Below are 26,987 nucleotides of genomic sequence, written 5' to 3'. Positions count from 1 at the left end.
AGAATCTTATCTTGGTAAATACATATTTTTTAAATATATACTTTATCTTTTCAAATTAACTTTTGGCAATAAAAACTTTTGATTTGAAGAACAATGTATAGAGTGGGCAATTGTTTTGTTCTAACGGTGTATTGTTTATTACCTGTGGACTACCCTCCTGCAGCCAGGAATGAAAAGGGGAGAAGAGTTTTTATAGGGTTTCTTCGGCTTCTATGTGGCTGTGAGCTTGCAACACAAGTAAAAATTATCATTTTCTGATAAATAATATAAAAGATTTATCATTAATTAGACGATTATAAAAATAAATCTAAACTAAACATAATACAGGACAAGACACAGAAAAATAAAAAGGTAACGGTTTCAACTGGGAATCGAACCCAGGATCACTGTCTTGCCAGGACATCGCCTTTAACTCGGCCATTGAGACCTAATTGTTTTACAAATTCTATTTCAAATTCAGAAATAACAATATTATCTTCAACTTTTTTTCCCATTTTTTTCTGCCTCCTATCTTTTTGAATGATTACAAAGTTCAAAAGAATTTGTTTGTAACCTAGATAGTAGCCGTACCCTTTTATTTTTTCAGTGTTTCATGTTTCGTTTATTATTATTATTATTTTCTTCTTCTTCTTTGATATATTGATGGGTATAACCTTCAAAGATATTAAAAGAAAAGCTATTCCAAAAAAAATGAATTAAAGATTTAGTGTGGAAGGTAGGTACTTATCGACGTACCTAATAAGATTTAGTGCGAAAGGTAGGTACTTATCGACGAACCTAATAAGATTTATCGTGGAAGGTAGGCACTTATCGACGTACCTAATAAAATTTAGTGTGGAAGGTAGGTACTTATCGACGTACCTAATAATATTTAGTGTGGAAGGTAGGTACTTATCGATGTACCTAATAATATTTAGTGTGGAAGGTAGGTACTTATCGACGTACCTTATAAGATTTAGTGTAGAAGGTAGGTAGGTCGTACCTAATAAAATGCACAAATGAAGCGTTAGAAGGGTAGGAAACACAAAATTAATCTTGAGAAAACATTAAGAAATAAATAATAACTATAAACTTATTAAGTTTCGTGAAAAACGCGATGAAATGTTCTAAAAATAGATTTCATTAAAGGACAATTTTCTTCTGCGATCATTTTATTCTAAGTGTGGATTAACAGAAATAATATCGTTCACAGAAAATCTGCTACTGTTTTCAGTTTAAGCTTATACCCTTTCCGATCTGCAATTCTCGAGCAATTATTCGACTTCTGAAAGCGTTCGTGATCAGGCCAGATTATGTTGTATAGGCAGGTAGCTACTCGCATTAAGATTTCGATAAAAGAAAAATAAAGAATCCATTATTTTGTCGCCATACTAATCGAGTTTAATTATTCTCGCGAATTACCGCCTATAATTACATATTTTTTTAGGAAATGAACCCACTGGGATACGTTCCGAGAGTAATGCTCTCTTATGTTAATTCCTTTGCCTTTGGTCGATTTCGTGCAGGGGCGCGACCCACTATTTGACGTACTGGGCCGTCACACGAAGCCGAGATTCAATAAAAATGTTCGAGAAGTTCGCTTGTTGCGGCATTTCATATTTTACACGACTTTGGTCTAACACCGCTTAGTGATTGGCGTAATCGATTTGTTCGTTTTCCCGAAGTTTTTTTTTTTATTTAATTTTTTTTTAATGACGTAATAATATGTTGTTAATACCCCAAATACCACATTAAACTAAGATCGGTGTGAAACTTAAAAAAACATATTTTAAATGTGGTTGAAGAAAATACATTTACATATTTAAATGTACTTACATTTAAATATATACAGACCCATTGTTTGCCAATTACTGTAACTTTTTTATATGTTTCTAAAACTATTAGCACACAACGATGTGAGCTAACTTAAGAAAAATAAAAAATTAAAAATAAATAAAATAAGAATTAGGAAAAAAATTGATTACCTAATACGTTTTGATATTGAAAAGTTTTGTGTGTTTTATGGGTTCCATGATAACTCAACACAGTGACTATTCAACACACTTTTAAAAAGTGATATAAAGTCATTAAAAACGATGAAAAAAATTTTTTTTAACCTAACCTAACCTACTTAACCCAGTTAATAAAGTTTTTGTTTCATCACTTTCCATGACTTTATATAACATTTTAAAGATGTCATAAATTATAATTTTGATGACTTATCTGGTCACCGTTTTAAGGTACCTACTTTGTTTTAGTATAACAATGTTTTTTATGTCCTCAAATAAATTACTTCCTCTTTTTTAGCTTTCTAAACACAAACCTACAAAATCATAACTTCTAAAACTAAGAGCTGCTGGAATGCTGCAATTATCCTGAATCGTAAATGAACTATTTATCTCCGGTGCATTTAAGTAAATTTTTTCAAAATTTATATCTCGATTATGCACATCTCTAATATATTATTAACATTGAAGCTGAAATCTAACTGTAAGAAAGAAATCCTCAACGGTAGATTTTCCCCTTGTGATTTGTGATGTCAAGTCAGACGTATTGTCTTAGAGTACCTGCGCAAAAACGCTACTTATTTATTTATAACCAAGGCTTTTCAAAACGTATCTACCCCAGCTCCTTGTGATTATAGGAGATCCCTGGAGATCTATACAGGAGCCATGGGGGGCGCTATTATAGGTTTGATACGCAAAATAAAACTTAAAGTTTTGTTCGAATTTGTCCCCTTCAATATGTAACTTTGAACATGACAAATTATCTAATGTTTTTGTGCACTTGAGCGTTATATTACTACATATTGTATGAACCTAAATAAGAAAACTGTAAAGGTAATATTTTTATGAGTTATTTGACAGTGGACAGACGTGAAACGATCACGAACAAGATCACGACAAGTATTTCTCAGAAGTCATCATTGAGAATATAAACATAATCCCTTGTAGGTACGGTGTGCATTTATGAATAATGCTAATTTATTTAAACACTTTTTTTAGAGTAACCAACTTACTGGTAAATAATTATAAAGGGGCCCTTGCTTGTATTGAGGTTAACTGGATGGATCAAAAAATAATTCATTTTACTGAATATTATTGAATTGGACAGGAAGCTGAGAGTAAATAATAAAAAACATAAAAGAACAATGTTCAATTAATAAAAATCGCTACGCACTCAATATCTTTGAGCATTTGCCGGGTAAGAGGGGACTGCACGAGGGTGTTCCAAAATAGTTAGATTTTTTTAACTTGCGTAATTATAGAACATCCATAACCAAAAGTATCTATGCTTGTCCAATGTAAACAATGTGATGTCCAAATAATATTTGACGACCTCCATGGTTGAGTTGTTACGATCCTTGGCTACGAATCCGTAAGTCGTGGGTTCAAAACCCGGCATGCACAAATACAATTTTATTCGATTAATTTTGGTAAGGTATTTTACAATTTATTCAAGTTTTTGAATATTTTATTGCTAGATTATTATAATTTTATATCTAGTACAAACTAATTCTAAAGCCACTATAAAAATATTCTAATTCCTACGTAAAATATTTGGACACAATATTGAGACATAACACAGTAAAAGCTGCAAGACTTTTAACTTCCTTTTTAACATTTACAGGGAGTTCATTGAACATTTTAAAACCTATATGATAAATATTGGTTTGTGTTACCGATAAATTGGTCAAGAAGTCTAAAATCGTTGCAGCTTCTCCTAGGATAGCCATGGGCTGTACTATTAATACTAACACTTTTAAACATGTAATCTGATAATATTTTATTTTTTTAACTTATATATCAAAACTATGGTATTAAAGACTAAACGTTGTAACACACTTAGAAGATTGAGTTGGCGTTACGTTGTTTTTATTCTAGTGTATCTTCTACAGCACATTATTAAACCTCATGCCTCCATTCAAAATTATTTCCATTATTTTAAGGTGTTTTTGTTTTTCAAAAGAAATGTCACTTGTGCAGTAATTCAGGTTGAATGCTACAGTGGTGTTGTAGACCATTTTCCTCGTTTTAAGGTCTAATTTACCTTTATCCTACTTAAGAAGTTAACTTTTTTTTTTTTTTAGTAAACATTTCAAAGTTAGTTTACTAAGTTCTAATTTGTTATATATTATAATGCCCAAATATTTTTATTTTTTTTTAAATCTTCTATATTTTGACTGCCAATGTTTTCGGTAATTACTTCGTTTAGTTTTTGACCTAACACCATGAATTTACTTTTAGTTAAATTTAATATCCGTTTATTTATATTTTACCATTTATATATTTCATGAAGTTCACTTTGTATTTTTGATACTGCACCTTCAAAGGTTTGATTGAGCGGTACTTTAAGGCACTGATTATTAAGTACACGTTTAGAGAAATAGATGCTTTAGTATCACCCTGGCGAAAGATCACCATTCAGAATCGAAATATTGCTTGAAATGACTTTATCCGTTTTGATCACCAGCTTTGAATAGCCAGGTACCTACTTCCCCACCTTTTTCTTTCCATCACCTTCCCCTCTCCACTTCCTTCAGCCTAAAACATACCCCAATTCTGAATGCCATAGTCTCACTGCGGTTCCATACGGTTGGGAACAGTAGGGGCTCTTATGCAGTATTCGCATAAAATAAAATTAAAATATCGATACGTATATATCGACATATTAATTTTATACAATTTATAAAAACGGTACAAATTTAATTATTTTGTTTAATTATTACTTAGCTACCTGCATATATTCAATTTCAATTCATTTTTAACCTTGGATAAAGTCAGTAAATTAGATACCTTGTTTTGTATAGACTCCAAGACCCTTCAAGGTATACTTGATTTCCACAGGTCACCTGCGTTAAGTACCTAGACCTACCGCGTGTAAAAAATCCATTTCAGGGCTTTAAATATAGATTACAAAGGTCACATTACCAAAACCACATAAAAAACTGACATGTTCAGAACCTCTTATTGGTATTAACAATTACCTACGTTTAAAGTCACATTAACAACATAAAGTAGCCTATCCAACGATCATTTAAGACCACCTTAGAACCGTTATTCAAGAGTCGCATGTATTTAAGAATTATTAAGATCAATCTTAATTATTGTATAGTCTCACTTTACTGCCCAACTTAACCGAAAGGGCGGACTTTGGAATAAAGGGCACTTAATAAAACCGAAGCAATAAAAATCATACATTTATTGAAGAAAATTGGCACTTTTGTGTAAATAAACAAGCTTTAGGAACATTAATTACCTGAAGCATGTATCAGAATTAGCCGTTTATTTAAAAATGCGCGTAAATTATTATAATACCGCCGTATCAGAAAATCGTTAGAATAAATTTCTACGATTTTTTCTTACATCGTGAATGAATAACGATGTAAAACGTTCTAATCTAGATAATGTATTACGATTGATATTTGTATTAAAAACGCGACATATTTGAAAACATTCCCGAGCGGTGGTGATAAATAATTTTGGATATAAAGTAATATCAGGAAAGGGTATTGTTTTTGTATAAAAAAGGGAATAAAAACAAGAGCTTATTACCTCGTTTCCTTGATTTATTGTCGTAATTGATTTGCCTATGAATGTTTCATAAATTTTTCTTCAAAACATGAATATTTAACCAGTGGCGTAGTGAAAAACTAAATGATTTTAACAGAAGTTCCTGAAGATTGGTAAATGGTATATTTTTTCCACTTTAATTCGGAGTGAAAATTTTGTAATTTTCACACCGCTTAAAAAAAATCTTTTACAACTAAAATTTTGTTTGAATGACTTAAGATGGGTTTTGTAACAATATTTGAATAGGCAAGACTTTTCTTTTAAGAAAGACAAGATTTCCGGGTTGCGAATAAACTGACAATATTTGAAAATTTCCTACTACCACCACAGTGAGCGGAAAATGTTGCTTGTGCTCTTGATTTAGCCAGCCGAGGAATTGAACACTCTACCCCTGGGTGGGACCCAAACGCGATTCCAACTCAGCCACTGACTGATTTCCAACCAACTTTCTAAAATTTCCCAGTTTGTAATTATTTGATTCCGACCAGTTCCAATAGCTCTTTGTAGCATGATTTTTGTATGGTACTCGTAGCTATCCTCTAGTATACACCTTCAAAAGGGTTTTGATTTTCACAATAATTCGGTCGTAAATTTATTTAATTTATTCATTATTTGTTAACAGACTAATATCCAATAAAATAAAAAGTAACACAAAATGAGAAACAATATAAATAACAGAAGATAATAGAACCTAAAACTACGTGCATCTGAATATAACAATGACATATTGCACATAAGCATCAGGAAGAAAATATCAAAACAAGGTTGTGATGATCAGTGATTTTAGCAATATCATTAATATAAGCAGTCGCTGTTTTCATTACATAATATTAATTAATTATAATATTACTTCATAATTCTGCCTACATTCCCGTGGTCGGTTTAAAAGGTATCCTTAAAGCATTTATATATCCCGGGCGTCTGCCCAGCCCGCGCGGCCAGCCACCACGCCACTGGAAGTCGACCCATTATGGTTGAATGTTTACAAAACTATTTTCAATCGATATTTTTAATGAATGGCGTTAAATTGCATTTTTACTTTCTTGCCACCGCTTTTCAATGTTTCTTTGTTCCTTGCCTAAACTTCAAACTACAGAGGAGTATGTATGACATCATATTTTTATACTTTTATTCCCGAAAAGTGAAATCTGAAAAGCAATCACTTTTTGTACATAATATTTTTTCTAACAGAAATGGTATGGATCACTTTGGATAGCTGCTTAGATACTTCAAAATTAGTATCATACTGACAATTTCTGAAGGAATATGTAAATGTAGCATCGCAAATGTAGCAACAAAATTTTACATAAAAACTTTATTAAAATTACTTCACGCACGGAGAAAAAGTATTAATGATTTAATAAAATCCTGTTAAAAACGAGACAGGAGGCCGGGTTCAAATGAAATTTTCAAACTTACCGAATATATCGGAACACTTGTTCATGCACCTGCGTTTTCCCGGTTAATAAATAATGACGAAATACGACACATAATGACTTCTATGAACGCGTGTTCCGACATCGCGTTAATACGTTTCTTTTTTACTAAAAGTTTAACATTAAGCCTACCAATTCATTCTTTGAGGGCCTGCAGGCCCGTTTTTAACAGGATCACGAATAATTTATGAATATTTGAAATAAATTAGCAATAATTAGGCTATTGTTCGTGAAAATCATTTATTATTTCCAACTTGATACGAATTATCAAAAATACTAGTTTCGGATATCTATATCTACGTCCTCCGTAACTCTGGTTCAGTGAACTTAAATTTACTTTGAATTTAAGTGTATTTTACAAAAAAAATATATTTTATATATATTTATATATTTTTTAAAGATATGTTTTACAAATATATATATTTTACACATTATAAATTATTGTAGGAAGAATTCAGAAATGCTAACAAGCACATACCTATTAGATAATTTTTGGGCAAGAGATAATATTTTTTATTGTCATTTTCAAAATAGGAACTGATTTGTTAAGAATTCGGACTATCCTATGATTTGGGTCTAAGCTATTTATTAATAAAATGATTGGGGAATGTAACTAGTGGGCAAACGTTTCCATTGCAATTCGTTCGCCCCTGTACCCGAACGGAATACTAGGCATCCTGACACAGCGACCACAAAGACAAACGAATTAAGGGAATTCATTCAGAGTTCAGAGTCCATTCATTAAACGTTTCTCCATCCGCCTCGCATTCACCACAACACCATTCAGGGATGCTGTGGATTGTCCCTTCTACAGGACTACGGGAAGAAGGTTGGGATGTGAGTTCTATCTGTCGGCAGATCTGCGAATATTTTTTCATCCGCAGACGTTCCATTATCTTCCCGGAGATGAATAGAGGAAGTTCGACGAAGGGCAGAGGAAGACGGGGAAGAATAATGAACACCGGATATACAGCCGGAATTTTGAGGTATCATGTTTTGGTTCATAATATAATGTCCTAAATTAAATGAACAGATGAGTTGTTTTTGAAGTTTTTTATTTACGAGAACATTAGAAAGATGATAAAGATAGTTATGATTCATTCATATTTTTTAAGATAGATGTTTTAGTTGTATCTCCGGGATAGTCTCATACTCTTAATTAATACTCCGGCTTCAACAAAACCCTTGGACTTCATTGATTTGCAATGGGCTCTGACATCTTATTTAGCAGGCGGTTGGAATAATCTGGACCCTGACCTTGAGATTGATAATCTGGACTATTATTTTCGACAGCTAACGCATTATATGGCTAATTCTAGTGTCATCTATGGGTGAGTTCATATACTAATATCAAGGATATTACGCTAGTTATCATATTAAAGAGTTGATTTAATAGCCAAATCTGATCTATAAAAACAACCATTGATCTTGTGCAAAAACAGCCATTTATCTATTATACCTGTTGGATTTTGCTAGATTTGCTTATCTAACTGATAAGTTGGATTTTAATGAAGATTGGCTTGGTAGTGCTGTGAACGTTCTCCGAATAACTAGCATCATTAAGCCCTTCATCGAAATTTGACACAAGACAACTATTATAAGCGTATTTCATCAAATTTTCGATGTTAAGCAATATTTAATTTCTTGTACATTAATCATTTTTAATTTTACCTATCGCAGTAGTAACTGTTTGAGAAATTGTGATTTATTATATTACAGGTACTTTTCACAGGTATGGTTGACAATCTATTTTTTTTAAACGGAGAACAATCGATCGTAAATTATATCTTAAACGTACAACAAGGGACGCATGTCACGTCTAACTCAAAACACTGATATCGTTGCACAACTTTATGCAGGTAAATGCACACGGAGCTAATAGTCAGATACCTACACTACACGGGTGCCTATATTAGTATTAGTGAATGTAGGTATATTGGTATATATGGTATACTTATTAGAGGTAATGGCGTGGAGAATGCAGGTAGGTAATCTGTGGCTCGTAACTTGATATGCAATGCAAACAGGAAGCATTAAAGGCAGACATTATTTGAGCTGTATTACCGCAAAAGATACATTCATTGAATGCTATAAAAACTTTCGTATTTTATCTATCAGAGAAAATGTATGTTTGAATAACGATATTATTGAGGTTATTTTTAAGTTCCTTATTATTGAAACAATACAAAAGAAACTATATTTAGAAATGATTAATATCAGCCATGTTGTCAAAACAAATAAAATAAAAATCACATTTGGACGGATTTTCAAAAGTACGTTTAATATCAACTTCACTCCAAAGTAATGAATATTCTTTCTCTCAATTTTTCCCATAAAATAGCTGTTTTACATGCGAGTATTATGTATTTATTTTTTAACTTGTGTTGTTTCAAACAAAAGAATTCATATGAAAACTGTAAATTTTTCGAACAAAATAATAATTGACACAACAATGCAATATAGCGAATCAGATTCACTTCTCAAAATTGATTTACAAAAAATATTTAACTATCTTCTTTGACTACGTTAAAACGACAAATTATCAAAAATATTATAATGGAATTATACATTGAATAATATACTTTTTTGAGACTTGCATTGGAGATATAATCAACATGGCCATGAAATTAATGTGCCAAAGTTGACCTTATTATTTCACCAAAGTCTAACAAATCTTGGTAACTGACCTACCGCAGAATAATGGATTATATTATTAGTTCCTTCAGCAGACTAATGGGTCAGCAATCTTAATCGTTGCCCCTTGCACAACCATTCTCTCTCACCAGAACAATGCCTCTTGTTCTTGTCTTTATAACTCCATTTAATTATTTATCAAGTTTCTAACATGGTTATGTGACCCTCTGATGTTTGCAGTTTTTATTATTTGGCTCCTTAATAAAGACGATGGTTGAACTGTTACAGGCGACTGATTTATTCAAATTTTATTATTTCTGTCAGCTAAAGAATGCATTATAACAATATAAAACATAAAAATAAATGCAACATAACAATATTAAAAACCCACTCCGCGGGTTTTTTGCTGCTAGGCCCTGCGGGCGGAATTTGTTGGGCATCGCCCAGTGTAAGTGATACTAGCAACAGTTACATTTAATAGTTAGATATTAGGTCATTCACAGAGAGAGGGTGAGTAAATATTGTAAAAACACGGAACAGGAAGGAATTAATGAATAGTAAAATGTTCAATTTAGGCATAATAAAAATAACAGTTGTTCGGGTAAAACTTTACCTTTCCCGAATAATTGCCTAAATGGGTAAAGGTAAATTAATATAGTAAAATATTCGAATCGCTGGACACGGAGAATACGAAATATTTTTAAATGAATCCTTCTGATTTACCTTAATTACTATGAAAAGAATCTAACAACATTTGGGAAAATTTTAATTTTTAATTACGTAAAATGAAAATTAGTTTTTGTTGTATGGGATGACAGCCGGAATAATTTCTGTTGATGACATTTTCTTTTGTCGGTATTCCAGATATGAGCGGCTAGAGACAATTGAACAACGAAAATTTAAAAAAAATAACGTAATAATATAAAATAGTGCCTACTTTAAAAGCATAAATTATTTATTTGACTATTATTATCATTATTATTTTATTTAACCTAACCTGTAATAACCTAACCTATAATAACCCAACCTAACCTAACCTGACCCATCCTAACATCCTTACGTATTCAGAATTATACAGAGTAAAATAATGATTTACTTATCGACTATGGGAAGATTTTCGGACTATCCTTTTTAGATTTTCGTTACTTTCCACACGGATTTTAAGAGGGCCAAATTTATGTTAAACAACAGTAACAACAACGATGGTTTTATTTAAATACAAACAAAACCTGAGTCATATTGTTTCAATCTCCATACAAAACCACAGTGAAATGTTGACTTGTGGACTGAGTTCCGTGTCCCAATGACGTCAGAATCAGTAGATTCAATAATGCAAGCCAATTAGTGTGTTTTAATGTAATGGTGTTTTATTATTTTTTAAAAGGAGATTTATAACTTTTACGTATAATAACAAATAACAAAACTTATATATTCAGAATCAGAGAAGTTTTTTTTTATATATATACCTATATACAAATAGCTTTAATATTTTCACTAAAGGCGATGCACTACGTAGTAATTTAAAATCATGTGTTTTTGGTTTGAATATTTGGTCGCCTAGAAATGTTTCAGATGCTTTAATTAAATACTGCGAGTAGAATACATCCTTGACCTTTGACCTTTAAAATAATCGAGTATTTTTTAGATAAGTCTTTTAATAAGCCCAGAAAAAAATAAAGTGTAAGGCCTATGAAAACTGCTTTAAAGTTCAAAATCTCCTACTTACGAACCCATTTTCGGTTATGGTTTTATTTTATAATGTGGTAAATTAAGTTATTTATAAAATTATCAAAAACATTTAAATATTTGTGCCTGAACATCCACAAAATAAAATAAAAGGCACTTTTTGGCCATGTTTTTTCCTGCATAAATCAAAACAGGTGGATGGTGTGAAACGGGAATTTAAGCTTTATCGCGATCTACGTAAGGTGTGTTATTAATAGCGGCTTGATTCAAAATATTATACGACGTAGTGCATCGCCTTAAGTTCCACCATAAAACTACCAACAGAGGGTAAACGATATTTTCCTACAAAAACGCATAACAACCTGCTTTAACAATATTTTCCTTCTTGATTTTAACAAAACTATGTACTATGTTCCACTTTTCAGTTCAGTTTTCAGTTTCCAGAAAGGTAGGAAATGAATAAATGACATCCCGGTAGGAATCAACAAAAAAACATTAAATTTTATTAATGATTTTCTGCAAATTTTATTCTTTCTAGTATTTTTAAATTGTTTATTTAGCTTCGATTCAATAAAACCAATGTTTTTGTAAGTTGTTGAGCCAATTTATAATTCTGCACATGCACCAACTTTTTGTTTAAAATCAAATAGATCTTTAAGTTCTGATCTCATGTTATGAGTGTTGTACCCCAAGGACAAATTCTGCAGCACATTTGGCTTGACAAGTAATAAATTAAATACGCGGAACCCGTTAGCAAAATTACCTAAGATATTCATTGCGCAAATTACCCATGTGTTTATCAAAGCTTTGGTAGGAAATCCAAGATGGCATTTATTAGTCTGGGTTCGAGGCTGTGGCAGTTTTATCGGAGCCTTACATATTAATTAATCTCTTATCTTTTGAGATTAAAATAATAAAAGTCGACCAGTGAATTATGTAAAGGATGAAAATGATGGAGATAAAGACTCATCGATCCCACGTACGCAACGTATGCAACGCTTGAGGTTGAACAACTTGCGATGCAAACATTTCAAAGAAAATAATGTTTTTAATTACCTTCTATTTTCATAGAAATGGTTTTACGAAATGAGAAAGTGCATTACAAAAGGGTACAAAACATGTCATCTAATATGACAGATTGGTATTGCACGATTCACCTTGTCATACTGAAAAAAACTTTAAAAAATAAATTCATTCATTTCTAAAATTATTTAGGTACTTTGTACCTGTATTTCAATTTAGTGGTGTACCCAATAAAACGCTGTGCTTATGTATATAGGGAGGTTTTACTTATATAAAAGGTTTTTTTTACTATTTTTGTGTTGTTTATTTGTGGTATTTTAAATAGGTAAATAGTTATCTAGTTCCTATTACAATCCTTATGCACATGTAATATGAAAATAAACATTTTTGGAATAAATCAATCACACGTTTTCGTATTATAAATTTTAATTTGTTTATGTTATCTTCTGGTAATTCGCCAAATATATTCATTGCTCCGTACATTAACGACTTTTGACACTGGGTTTTAACTGATTATTTCATTTGTTATTGTAATTATTAATTTATTTTTTTTATTATAATTATAAGATATTGTTTTTTCTGCAATTATTAGATATTGTTTTTATTTTATAAGTTTTCAATACAGATACTTTTTAAGTTTTTTTTTCTTTAAAGTTGTTTAAATTAAATCTTTTTTTGACGTAATTTTATTATATTATGAAATCATCTTCAACGTGAAACTATTAGAACCCGGTGACGTTGATTAAAGCTATCCTTTCCAACACTTTTGATCGAATTATCGTGCTTTACCAATTCGAAAACTTTTACGAAGGGTTAATAAAACCTTCACTCTACTATTTTCCACAAAATTAAATCTTTTAGGATACAAAAATAAAAAAGGCATAACTGAGATATAAAAGGACAAACATCGAAATGTTTTTTTCCTTTAAGGAAAGTTAAGTTGAAGTTGAGAACGTACCTAGGTAAAGGTATATACCTATTATATTTTCTAGAATAAAAAAGTTATTAAAATCTTTCTACTCTGGATACGGTAAGACAAACCTGAAGGCATTCTTTTTTTCTGCAGTAGCTATCTACGCAAAGAAAAAGTCTACTTAGGACCCAAAGGCACGTACAAAAATATGACGAAGGTCATTCACCTTATTCCTTCTTCCTCCTTGCGACTTCTTTGAAGTCGATTATTTCGTCTTAAATATGAAAACACAATATTATGAATGAGATGTTTAATTTTCTGTTCTATTTGCGATTTCACATGGAAGATGTTATCGCATCCTCAGTTTTCTTAGAAAAGTAATATTAGCTAGGAATAACGTAGGTAATAAATAACTGATATACCGAGCATAATCGAGGTGCGATTCAGTTGAAAACATTCAAAAGTATATTTACCCAAGCCAAACTAAGTTTTCAATAATACATGTACAATAATCATCAAATCTTTTGATTTGCATTAAATATATATACCAGTATTATAGTAATTTCTGGAATCTAAAAGTAATTCGCAAGTAAATTACTTTGAGATTCCAGAAATTATTATAATAGTAATGTCTGGAATCTGAAGACAAATGCAGCGTCATATCTTACTCTCGAAAGAAACACACAATATTACACCCCTACAAAATTAAAAACAAACTCTTAAACAGGGTAAATGTAATTAGAGATCTTGGAGTCCTAATGGACAGTAAGCTTCTTTTTCAATCTCATATCGAGCATATTACGTCGAAGGCTTTAAAAATGCTGGGATTTATACTTAGAGTATGTTCAGTTTTCAAAAATCCACAAACATTTAAGATTCTCTACATATCTTACGTCCGAAGCCACCTAGAGTATGCATCAATAGTGTGGAACCCTCATAGTTCTACTTATAAATCAAACATAGAAAGAGTTCAGAAATTTTTTTTGTAATATATCTCTTATCGCATGCGAAATGATGAAAACAATGTGTCCATGAACCTTAAAACTCTTGATCAACGCCGAGATATCAGAGACCTAGTAATGCTATATAAGATAATCCACTATTTTATTGATAGCCCATACCTTTTACAAAATATTAATTTCAGATGTCCATTAAGAGTAACTCGATCTCCGGAACTCCGGACACATTTTATATTCCTAAGAGCAATACTAATTATCTTGAAAATGTATTTATAAGAAGAAGCTGTAGCACCTTTAATAGATTATGCACAAATATCGATGTGTTCAATACGAGCCTCGCAGGATTCATAGCATTCCTAAGAGAGTAGCGTTCGATCGTCGCAGGAAACTTAGTAGTGTTAGTGTGTGTATTGTTTTTGTATGGGTTGAATCTGTAGTCTTTTTATTTTTATTTTTTTGGAGATTTTCTTTTTCTACTAGTTAGTATTTATATTGTATTGTATTATTTATATTCACATGTTTTTCTACCTATACCTATATAAAATAAATCTTCTGTGGAAACTTTACTGGTTTATGCAACTTGGTAAAAATGATTAGTATTAAAATATATTTGTATAACTGTTTGTTTCCCAAATAAAATACCAGAAATTACTATTACAATAGTATAATAGTAATTTTTGGAATCTAAAAGTAATTCACGCGTAAATGGGTTATCTGTATTATCTAATCTGAACGATCATATACCTATCGTTAAATGATCAATAATAATTTAATTCTCAAACAATTTAAATATTCTAAAGCTTTTTCTATTTATTACAACATTCAAAATAGGTTAAGGTAACGGGTAGGAACTATGAATGAGTGTAATATAAACTCATATTGGAGTTTGATAATAAATTTCAGGTTAATGTACCTGCGCGCTCCACACGCTCTTCTGTTCTAATCAAAGTGCAATCATGTAGATCAAACAGACTATTTAATAATCACAATAACATAATGTAAAAAGTGGACATTTTCTATTGCGAGCAATAAAATTCAATAAAAGAGTCTATAATATAACTTTTCTATTGTTTCTATTAATTCTATCCATTTCTAATCACAAGGAGGAAATTTGTAATTGCTTGTATTTTTGGTACAATCTAAATAAATACATTTTGACACATTCGAATATGCGTGTGTTTTTGTAGGTATACCTATATTATATTAATCTGTGATAGATAAACCATGTATTTTTTATAAACAGAGCCATCTGTTGGACTTAAAAGCAACACACATTATTATCTGCACAGATAAACTGAGGCACAGCAATGCGTGGCGGGGTACAGCTAGAATATAAAATAATATAATTCAACTGTTGATTTCCCAAAGATTAATAAATAAATAAATATCAGAGTAATTTCCAATGTTAGAATGTATGATTCTAGATCTAAACAGGTAGAACGTTCTAGTTTCTATGGAGACCACGCCCGGGAAATGAGATGAGGATGCTGCGGGGGCGGTAGGGAGGTGGTGTGGGGGATGGGGTGTGTGGGGGGAGGGATGCGATGCCAGGGATGCCACGCGCCTGCGCCGGCTGTATCGAGCAGACGGGACGCGGCTGACAGATCTATCTCCCGCACACACCTGAGCAGAGCACACACAGACACACACACTCTCTAGTGGCAGTCGCAGAGGATTTGCGCCGTAAATATCACAGACTCTTTGTTCTGTGCCTGGATTGATTCATTTACTAAAGCTCGTGTCCTGTTGGCAAGGGAGCTTTTCAAGGCTTCATTTTAGAGACGTTTTCATAATGGATTGTTTATGTTCTCCTAATACATAGAATTATAATGTTATGGGGTAATGTTGTAAGTTGTTATGATAGAATACATTCATTTAACTCTGATTCTCCCACAGAGAGTTATCTCATCATACCACAATTACCATAATAAAGAAAGTCCAATTGATTCGTTCGAAAATTTGAAATTAGGTATTACATTATTTTCCATTTAAAATCACTGTTTTTATAACTGCTACTAATTCTTGGTAAAATTCCAATGTAACATCTAAGTATAGGCATGTATGTTTTTAAAGTAGAATAAAGTTTGAAATTTAGGTTTAATTTGGTACAGGTTCTCGATCTAACCTTTTTATCAAATTCACACCTGGTCGAACCCTAGATATCTTTCTACATAAATTATGTTTGCCCTATTCTAATAAAATATCCTGATAATTATCAAGCTCTATCTAAATATGACTACCCCTTTCAATTTTTTCTGATTTTAATCACAACTCCAAAATGCTACACCGAGAAAACTTACTGATACTGTTAATTTATTACAACTCTGGTCAAATTATTCGTTTTCCTGTTAAAAGGGGGATTACAGGCTTTTAACGAATGATTCGACATAGTTCCTAACAAAATATCAATACTGTTAATTTATTAAAAATCTAGTGAAATTATTCGTTTCATGTTAAAAACGGGAATGCAGGCCTTTAACGAATGAATTGACAGAATTCCTAACATCAGTTAAAAGTGAATGTTTTATGAGGACGGCGGAACACGTGTTCATACAAATATTGATATTGATAATGACATACTGATTTTATCGCATTCCGCCATGATATTTATTAGGAAAAGAAAACTTATTATATATTCTGAATGCCTAATATTTTATCGGAATTACTTTTTTAACGCGATCATTTTTTCTCCGTGTTTTGCTAAAATAATAATTATGCCTCAGTTGGATTGATGGCTTAGAAAACCCTCGGCGGCTGAAGTGAAATTATTGATGTAGTGTACCTGTTATTGCTAATAAAAATGAACATCACCTCTAAAGGAGAGACGTAAAATATTTTCCAAAACTCTTTTCTATTCCATAATGATTCCAACAAGATTCAAGTAGTACTTATTTTCCTCCTCACTATGGGGTGAGATACAACCTTTCAACTCTGATATAAATTTCCGTATTTATTTACGAAGGGATCTTCAAGTGTCTTCTTCCATTTATCTAAACGTGGAGCGAATATAGTTCTTATGCAGCTTGGAATAATGCTCATTTCCAACAGGCAAACAACGGTGATGGGGGATCTCTCGTATCTTCTTCTATACGCCGAGCGCTGTTTAGGGGAAAACCGGTCATATTACAGACGGAGTAGAGGGTATAATCGTTTGGTGGCCTAGCTATCTGTTCACTGTCCTGATATCTTGTCATTGGCGTGGGCGTATTTTAGTTTCGACCAATGGCGTCACAGCAGATGAAACTACCTACATTTTGATGCGAGACTTTTCCTTGAATACCTACGTATAAATAAGTTGGTACTTCGTGTGTATATAGATAAGTCATTGCGTTACTCGTTTAGTAAAAGAACTACGAACCATCGACCATAAATTTTATTAAATTGAAATGTGTAGCGATATAGGAACATGTTCAATTTTTTCACATGTTCATTTGTGTAATTTGCTCACAGATGTCTACAAGAAAAAGAAGACAAGTTATGAGTTACACGTCACATTTTCAAGTAAAACTTCACTTGAGTAACACTACCCGGAGCTAGTGGGTCTAAGGCATACAAAGTTGTGAAATAATGCGAGACAAAAGGTTTTCGGGAGAGACATTAGAACGAATTGAAAAGTTTTGAGAGACCCTAGGTTTTATAACGCTAAACAAAGAAAATATCATTATAATAAATTTTGTTTTAATATTTGAAGATGGTCACTATTACTGAAATGATATTACACCTATCCCTTTTTAGGATGCAAATCAGAAAACAAAATTAAATTACCCGAAAAAATTAAATTAGTTACCTGTAAAACACAAATAGGCACATTCCTACGTAGATACTTTGCATGTTCCTCAAATCATTTGATTTTTACTTCTCATATTTCAGATTATATATAATAGAATTCATTCCCTTGCATTTGAGACAAAAGATCTGTTGAAAGTACCTACTTGTCGGGATGTGGGAAAAATAAAACGGCGGATTTAATTCGTGCATTAGTAAAGCTATTATCTAATGAGTTTTGGGGTTGTGAGTGGAGGTCATTTAGTCAACCATATTCACCCCTTGTACTTGTACAACCTAAACTACCCCTCTAACTTTTCTCCTTCCCACTCCCCTGCCAGATAACAGCGCCCTTCCTGTTTTTATTCCGTACCACTAAGTGAATGGGGCTGATTGCTTAGAAATTGAAAAAGTTTAAGATTACGTCTACCTATCAATAAATGATGTGGAGTGTTAACGATTTTTTTCTTTAAAGTTATCACTTATTCGGGTTCCTACTGAAATATAATTTTAAGCATATCGGTGTAAGATGGAGTACTCGTAGTATAAGTTCAGCCCCATAAGACACTTTTAAACGTATTTTTGAAAAGAGACAACATTGAAGTGCTTTTTTCAATAAAGTAAATTTAAATAAGCTATAGTTTAAATTTTCAGGTTTCTTTATCTTTAAATTTTAAGAAACCGGGGCATTTAGGGATAATTAATTTTAATCTTCCAATTTAAGTTCTAAAAACAAACGTCGAAAAAACCTGACCTTTGAAATATATACGAGACATGGGTGGGTACCTACCTACACCTTCCTATACCTAAGAACTGCTCCTATCCCAATTTGCCATTTAAGATTTTATTTTACATTGGCTGTTAAACGCCAGGTAAGTAGGTAGGTACAACGTTTTGTTATCTACATCGAAAATTTGATCTAGTCGACCATAGAATAAAGAAGAAAAAAATAAATCAAGAGGTCAATTAAAACTCTACATCCCGGCTGTTTACTGTTTACGACGTTATCATTTTATCATTTAATTCATATGTTTAATTTTATTCAGTTTAATTTTAGCTAATATAAGTTAGTATTTTTAATCCGTTTTCTTTTACATTTTTTCTCTCAACTCCACTCTCGATAATCATATTTTTTGAATCATTTAATTTTTTTTTGTAAATATTTGGTAACTTATGCGCAAACTTCAATGAATTATGCAACCCATGAAACGTGTTATTTTTTTATAAAATATTTATGTTGAACTGTCTGTTTCAATTTTAATTTTAATCAAATGGGATGTTTCCATTCATTCGAGAAAGGTCCTTCTAGTGTTATTATTATTCAGTGGAGTCAACCCTGTTTCCGATCCCTACACAATATCGCTAAAGAGCGAACGGGCTGTAACTTGTAAAGACGAATTCGAGGGACTTAGGGGTGTGCCAAACGTTTCGATACCACTTGCGTGAATAATGCGGTTTCCTCGTTAGTAGGTGTGTTTAAATAATGAAAAATACCTAGGTAGGTACCTACTTGGGGATGGCCTTATTTGCAAACAATGATCAAGCAACTGAACTTTTCGTCGATTTTGGTTTTCATTTAATTTAGGGGGGGGGTTTTTTTTACATTTAGACGACCACCATACTTAGGACTTTCAATGAGCATTCCAACAACATATTATATTTATGCAGATTATAAATTAAATAAGTATTTTAACTATAAAAAAAGCTAAGTTGATTGGTAACATTTTTAACCAAAATGAATGGTTAACGTCGTTATACTTCATCTATACATTATATTAAACGAATTTTGTTTTATCTAAATACCTACCTACTCACGGTGATTGATTTTACTAAAGCACTGCCATTTTTACATTTAAAAAGGCGAAACAAAGCATTGTACCTAATTTATATAATAGGTAACAATTAAATTTTTTTCCTATAATATAATATAGGTAAATGTTATTTCATGATTTTTGTTTTACATTTTTTTTTTAAATTGTTACTTATTTATACTATAGGTAACAATTAAATTGATAAATAAACTGAAATGAGAAAAAAAATAGAAAATTTCAAAAGTAAATAATGAAAGAACTTTTAAAAACGTATTCTACTACGTAAGTGTCTACAATCTGAAATTTTATTAGACAGATATTCAAAACGGTTCATAAGAAAATGAAAGTGTTTTTGCATAACACAATGGTCCAAATACATATTATTTACTTTAACCAAACTGAGTTCAGAATTAATTAGTGGTACTTTTCCAAAGATGCATAATTTCTAACACAATTTTATATTTAAACTTTTTTATTATTTATCAAATTATAAATTTAAAAAATAGTTAAAAATCGAATTATGCCTGTTTAAACTGTCAAATGCGAATGTGATGAACCAATCAAAGTGAGTAGTTTGGTGATGCCATAGTAATGAAGGTGTTTTACCTCCAATTGAATAATTTCTACATTTTATTGCCAAAGTGTACACATGATTCCAGAACCATTGCATTATTAGGATGTTTTTCGCTAACAAACCCCAGGTAAGTACCTGTTTATAAACCTATTGTTCGTAGGTACCTACTCGTAGATGATAGGTAGATTTGTGTAAGTATAAACACTTCGATTTGCAGGAATTTTCCCAAATAATTTTCAACACATAGCAACACCTATCAACACCTACCTATACATTATTTTTCTCTGAGAAAATAATAACACAAATGATTGTGCTAACATAGGCAAAATAAAATCATTATTATATTTAATCAGTAAATCATGCACAAACAATTGAATAGAAAAAACTCAATTTTCCAAAACCTTAGTATGGAACTTATTGAAATTAAAATACAAACGCTCATAGTCGTACCTAGATTTAATATGGACGGAAGGAAAACAAAATTGCAGCATTTTGAGAATGAAATTAATTGAAAGCAAATTACAAGATCCGCTTACCTTGTGCTGGCAGCCTTCTGGCTACCGGCTTCGATCTCATCTTCCAGAGGACTTCTTCTGGTCTTCCTCACAACTTCTTCACTGTTTTTACTTGTTTAAAATTGTCAATATTTCTCTATCTAGAAAATGTTCTATCTCTACAAAATGACACACCGTAGTAATATTGTAGTAAATAAATTTTTATTTTTTTTTATTAATCAGTTGTGAGTATTGAGAAACAGCACAATTCGCACTGAAAATAACTTCAATGAATAATTTAAAACAATCGCATGTAAAACTGTCAGTTGAATTTTTAGGTTAGGTTCGAACTGACAGCTGTCAAATTCCAGTTAGAACAATGGGTAAGTGTGGTTCGGCAACCCGCGAAGGAATGAATGGTGAATAGATTATAATAAGGTTCGCTCGGCGCACTCCCTCTTCAAACTTTTATTTTGTGGAGAACGAATTTTAGTTATTTCCCCCGTTCATATTATTCTAATTGTAAGTTATATCAATGTATATTGATGCATAAAGAAAAATATTGACTGATTTGCAAGTTCTTGTTTTGTTTTTAAAAAAAACCTCTTTCAAAAATCGAAATTGTTGGCGAAAAAATATTTTAAAATTTTAATAATATTTTTGTTTTGTCATGTAATTACTAAAGAAATAGATTTTTAATGATAGATAGGTACTCACAATATTAACTACAGTGTGCCGACTTAAAACTCGATGCACTCAAAATCATACAAAATAAGTGCACGTTAATTTAAGCGGGAAAACAATCGCTTGAAAGTTTTTGGTTATGTTTTCAGGAACCGAACTATGGCCGCAGCGAGGAAAAGCTTTTCCGAATGACGATTGACATGACAAGAGAGAAGCGGTGATAATGACAAGAAACAAGAGACAAGCGCCCGGCGACCAATGGAAAGTCTTCCCGCTGTCAGTCCGTCAAACCGTCCACCGCCGCAAACCCACCGCGATTGTTTTCCTACCACCGATTCCCAATTGAAAATTTACCTTTGTATATGGCAACACCGTAAAATTAATCATTCCTTATAAGAATCCCCCGCGCAATTATCGCCCCTAACGCCATCAGTCACAGGACCTGAAACGGCGTGCCGGCTCTTCGGTAAACACGCACATTTGCATACTTACCTTGCTGACTTTCATAATGTTGGTAAAACAAAATCTTTCCCATGAGAAATGTATCTGTCCCTTTTGCGCGTTGACCGACCTCAATAATAAAAAATATCTTAAAAAAATCCTTCATAGATACAGAATTCTCACAATTTTTAAAAATTCGTATTTCATTATTGTCTTGGGTACTAACTAATCTGGAAAGTTCTCCGCTGTAAACGATTTTTTTATTATCTTCTAGGATGTAACGCGGTTTATCCTTTGGAGAAATCTACCCGTCTCCCTTTCTCCGCGACAGATTCTTAGAAGAGCGGCACAGAATATTTTTTAAACTCAATACTTTACCTTTGACAATGTGCCCCGTAGATTCCGCAGTTGAAATCTTTAAATGTATATCTGTTCCGCTCACTCTCCGGCAGATTAACAACGATAAAAGAGAAACGCGAACTAAGGACAATTTGTTCCCTGTCCCTTTCTTAAGGCGTCGACAAACTTGTCGAAGAAAATTCCTGAAACAATACTAGAACGAAAGCGACGGAAGAAAACAAGAGGTGTTTTATACGTTGGTACTGTTTATCTAAGCTACGACGTACGGTTTTTAAGGTGAAGGGAATCGGCGATGTAAAAATGTGAGAAAGACATATAAAAGAGGTGTGCTTCTCGGTGGGTGTGAGCAGGTATGACAGATAAGACACGCCCAGCCGCAGTTGTATGATCGCGGTTTCTTATAGGAATATTTTCTCAGCGATTTGATCGACCTTGCTAAACTTAGTGGTAACTTTTTAAATAGAACTATCTATTCATTTTCAAAGCAATATTAAAATCTACGTAACGATGCATTCGTTCGTTTGTGGTCAAAAAAGATTTTACACCGATTTTATTTATGAAACATTCCCTGAAATGTTATTTATTCAGAGTTGTTTTGTTGGCGACCTCCATAAGGCAGCGGACTATGCTTTTGACGAGTCAGGAGATTACGGGATCGGTTCCCGTGTGGCACAAAAATAAATTGAATAGGTTTTTTTCTTTAATAATAATATGAGCATCTAAGATTAATGAACCTTATAAAAAAGTCCTCAACTCTTTAAATTTAAAATTTAAACAACTTTAAAATTTGTGAATATTTAGTTGAATAAAATATGCTTTCCACTGTTTTTTTCTTTGTTTCGTAGTATTTTAGGTATTTACCTACATTTTCTTCACGAATAATGGTGATTTTGCAAGTCAATCCTTTTTAATGCTAGTGATTGTGCTTTAGAGATGAGTGCTCGTTAGTAAAAAAATAAATTTTATAATCTTTGGAAAAAAACTTATTTCAACGTAAAAGTATTTATTTTAACGTAAATGAAAAATTAAGTTTTGATTGCCTAGAAATGATTTTGACGAACTGATTTAAGAAAAGGTATAATATAATAGTTTGTTAACTAAGTTTGTGTAGGTAATTATTCAGGTTGGTACGTATAAAACAGTATTTTATAAGATGTCGTGTGTCAGTATGGATGGGGTGGGTCGTAAAGGGGTGGGTTGGGAGGGGTGGAAGGGGTGGCAGTAGTCCGGAAGAGGAAGAGGGTTTATTGTGGAGGGCTTATTAAGTGACCATAAGGAAGTAGGCAAAGGCAATTAACCCCCTTTCCTCTCTTCCTATGACTACTTAACCAACTACAGACACATTCATGGCCATAGATAATACCGTGTGTCGCGCTGCTACCACTAAAAAACAATTTTTCTAAAAATAATCTAAATCTCTGTTAAAAAAATACACATTAATATTGACTTCATACCAGTGGCGTAACCAGCTTGGCAGCCACTCAGAGAGCGGGATGACGAAGTGAACCAAAGATATTTTTTCTAATATCTTTGAAGTGAACCGTGCCAAGATATTTTATTATTAAATAATTTTAAAACATACCAATCTGAAAAATTCAAATACCAAGGTTTCCCTGCTGCAGTCCCAAAGAGGCGGTTAAGAAAAAGTTTTATTTTCATACTGATGAAAAAACAACATATTTTGCAAAAATTCAGGTAGGTAATTCCCTTACCTCTCAATCCCGTTTATTGATCCATCTAGTGTCCCATCATTCCATAATATAGGGATCTCATTATTAAAGAAGGGGGTGGTGTAGGGTGCTCAAACACCCTGCCCCTAAGTATTGCTTATGAAAAAAGAAAATAATACCGCTAGATGTTAATTTGCGACGCGGGGTTGGGTACCGTCGCCTCGGGAACCATTTATTGGATAACTAACACCTCTGCCATAGGTCACCCCAAGTGGTTCGATACGTTTGGTGATTTAGCAGGGGTGCCCGGGTTCATCGGGTGAAGTGTGTTCAGGATGCGCCTGCCCACCTGCTGCATGGCGGGCCAGATCGGGAGAGGCTGGTTTGGGGAGACCCTTTGACCTCTCCAACTGGTCGCTCGATCCATCTTTCGTCCATCATTTTGGACACACTGATCCCTAGATTCCCACCAACCAGCGGACCTCTTAACCTCCCAGAACTTCCTCTCCTTCCTTCACACCATCCCAAAAGAAGACACAGACCTTCAGAGAAAAGGTCCCAAAAAACTCTCTAGTAAATTTATCCCTCCCCCCTCTTCCCCTAGGATTGAACAACTCCTTAGGGTCCCCCCACATGTGAATGCTGTAGATACGCCCTTGGACTCTTGTGTGGTATCACATAATAGAAAACTATATTATTTGTTCTTCTTGGAACAGATTTGCAAACACCATCATTAAAATTGACAAATTTTATCATTTTCCAATAGAACTGATTTCGTGATACCAGGTTGACTGTACCGTGGGTGGTGGGGGCTGTACGACTGTACGTCGCTCGCACGACAATCTTTGGGCGTCCGAGGATCACCCCCCTCCCCCTCCACCCGCCTTAATATACTCTACTCACTTCACCACACCCAACTCCCATCACCCACCGCCCATCACCCTGCTTCTAATACACGACAGACATTAGGTACTAAACTGCTTTAGAGCATACTCTGCTTTGGCTAACTACACAGAGGAGCTGCAAAATTGATTCAAACCCCTGCGACCTAAATATATTACCTGTACTAGTATTAGGTATTATGATTTATTGCTCAAAATTTATTTTAACGCTAGGTAGCACATAACGGCATTATACCCCAAAAATAAATCACTGTAATTATTTTAAAGGCTTTACATAGAGTTTCACATCTGCCCTGTTGATGGACACTATAATGCTTTCCGAAACGTTGGCTAAAGAAGGAGATAGTACAACACGGTATAATACACCAAAAATAAATCACTTTAGGTATCTAATTCTTTTAGAGTTAGTATTTTTTAAATAAAATATATATATATCGTACTAGTTGAAGTCCCGGGCTTTACATAAAGTATTCAAAATCAGATGTAGAGTAATTTCCCTTTATTTTGAACGACAGGTTAAGTGTGCAAAATTTCATCATGAAGAATCAAAATTCTGAAATCATTAAAATTCTCAGCCCTTTTTGCAACCTCTTAAAGAAGGGGTGGAAAAAAGTGATGAGGATGGTTTTACGAAATCTCATGTTTTAAAGGTAAAGTGTGTAAATTTTCATCAATCTCTGAATACCACTGTAGATTTTTTTTAAAAGCAATTCCACACTGAGACACTCTTCTTTTCTATTTTCATGGAAAAAAGCCAAGTAAATAAAGTGTGAACTTGTTCTAATCGTTTCATGAAAATAGCCCAAGAAATACCTTTTAATATCACACACATGTGTGTTGCGCCTTATGAAAAGGCTTATACTAAAAAATATTTTAAATAAAGTAGTCGCGGAGAAGTGTAATATATGACGTCATCGTTAAATTATCTTCATTATTTTAAGACGTGTGAGAAAGCAGAGGACTATAGTCTGAGACTTCTGGGAGTATTGATATCTTCTACATAATGTTATCACTTTTTTCAATTTTGTAACACTACTATTTCGACCAGTCATTAACCAATAGTCTAATAAAAATTACGACATAGGTAGGTACATTTAATAAAAATACGGGCTTCAGACTTCTGAAAGACGAGTTGCAGTCAATAACGGAATTAGTCATTCATTTTCTATCAAGTTAATAACAATATCTAAAGATCAACATCGCACAAAAAATATTCCGACGTAAAATCTTTTAAAAGAACATTTCAAATAAACCATTTCAATATTGTGAAAAAAATATCGTCATAAAATGAGATTATTCTTTCTGCGCTCCGTGTATATTAAACGAACCAATGTGTGCTTTAAGCTTCGAAGGCACAAAGCCCTGTCCAAGACGATAGCTCTGACCACGACATAATTCATATCCCCCTGTCGCGTGCAGCCCCTACCCCTCCCTCCTCACTTCCCTTATCCACCCATTCCCCTTCTCTCGCGCTGTCGTGTATGATATTTCGGATTTTATGACTTGGCTTCAAAATACAGAAACAATCGATACATTCCACGGGGCTTTGCGCCCATTATATGAGACATGCCAGATTTCTTCGGGAGATATACATATAAATATATATATATATATTTCGGGCAACGCGACCTCCGAGTAGAATCAGAGGAATGATCGCCAAAAGTCGGTCACTTAAATTGTTATAATTATTTATGGCTTATCTCACTTCAGTGGGGGATTTTATACGAATTATTAAAGGCATGCCAGGTCTATTTTATTTGATTCCAGCTCAAATACTAAAATTCTGTGAAATATTTTTCAAATTTCACAAATAAAGTTTTTGCTAGGTTTCTTTAGGTGTCTAGATACTATTGGTCACATATGCTACAATTGCTACCCAGTAATGAAAAATTGGTTTAATGTAAATGGGAACATTTGGGTGTCTAGATATTATTGGTCGTACATGCTACACAGTAATGAGAAATTGGTTTAATGTAAATTGTAACATTCAGAAAATGCACTTACTCAAAGCTATATGGATTTTCTCAACAGAATCATCATTATCAGTCATTGCCTGCGAAGTGCTTAATGAAAGTCACTCCAA

General features: G+C 32.8%; 1 protein-coding gene across 1 annotated transcript in view; it reads right to left on the bottom strand.

Moving 5' to 3' along the window:
- Nucleotides 1–21,794, bottom strand: part of ham (hamlet) — a 242,068-nt gene extending 220,274 nt beyond the window's left edge. Inside the window, exons 1-2 of the mRNA XM_089635989.1 lie at nt 21,565–21,794; nt 20,890–21,026 (exon numbers count right to left, since the gene is read on the bottom strand). Of these exons, the coding sequence (XP_089492115.1) occupies nt 20,890–20,929 (40 nt within the window). The 5' untranslated portion in view covers nt 20,930–21,026; nt 21,565–21,794. The remainder of the gene's footprint in view (nt 1–20,889; nt 21,027–21,564) is intronic.
- Nucleotides 21,795–26,987: the final 5,193 nt, after the last annotated feature.

Source organism: Hesperophylax consimilis, chromosome 1, assembly GCF_061612785.1.
Source record: "Hesperophylax consimilis isolate HC1 chromosome 1, BYU_Hcon_1.0, whole genome shotgun sequence".
Taxonomy (NCBI): Eukaryota; Metazoa; Arthropoda; class Insecta; order Trichoptera; family Limnephilidae; genus Hesperophylax; species Hesperophylax consimilis.
Note: the sequence above shows the minus strand (reverse complement) of the source record. Positions and strands in the feature narration are given on the sequence as shown.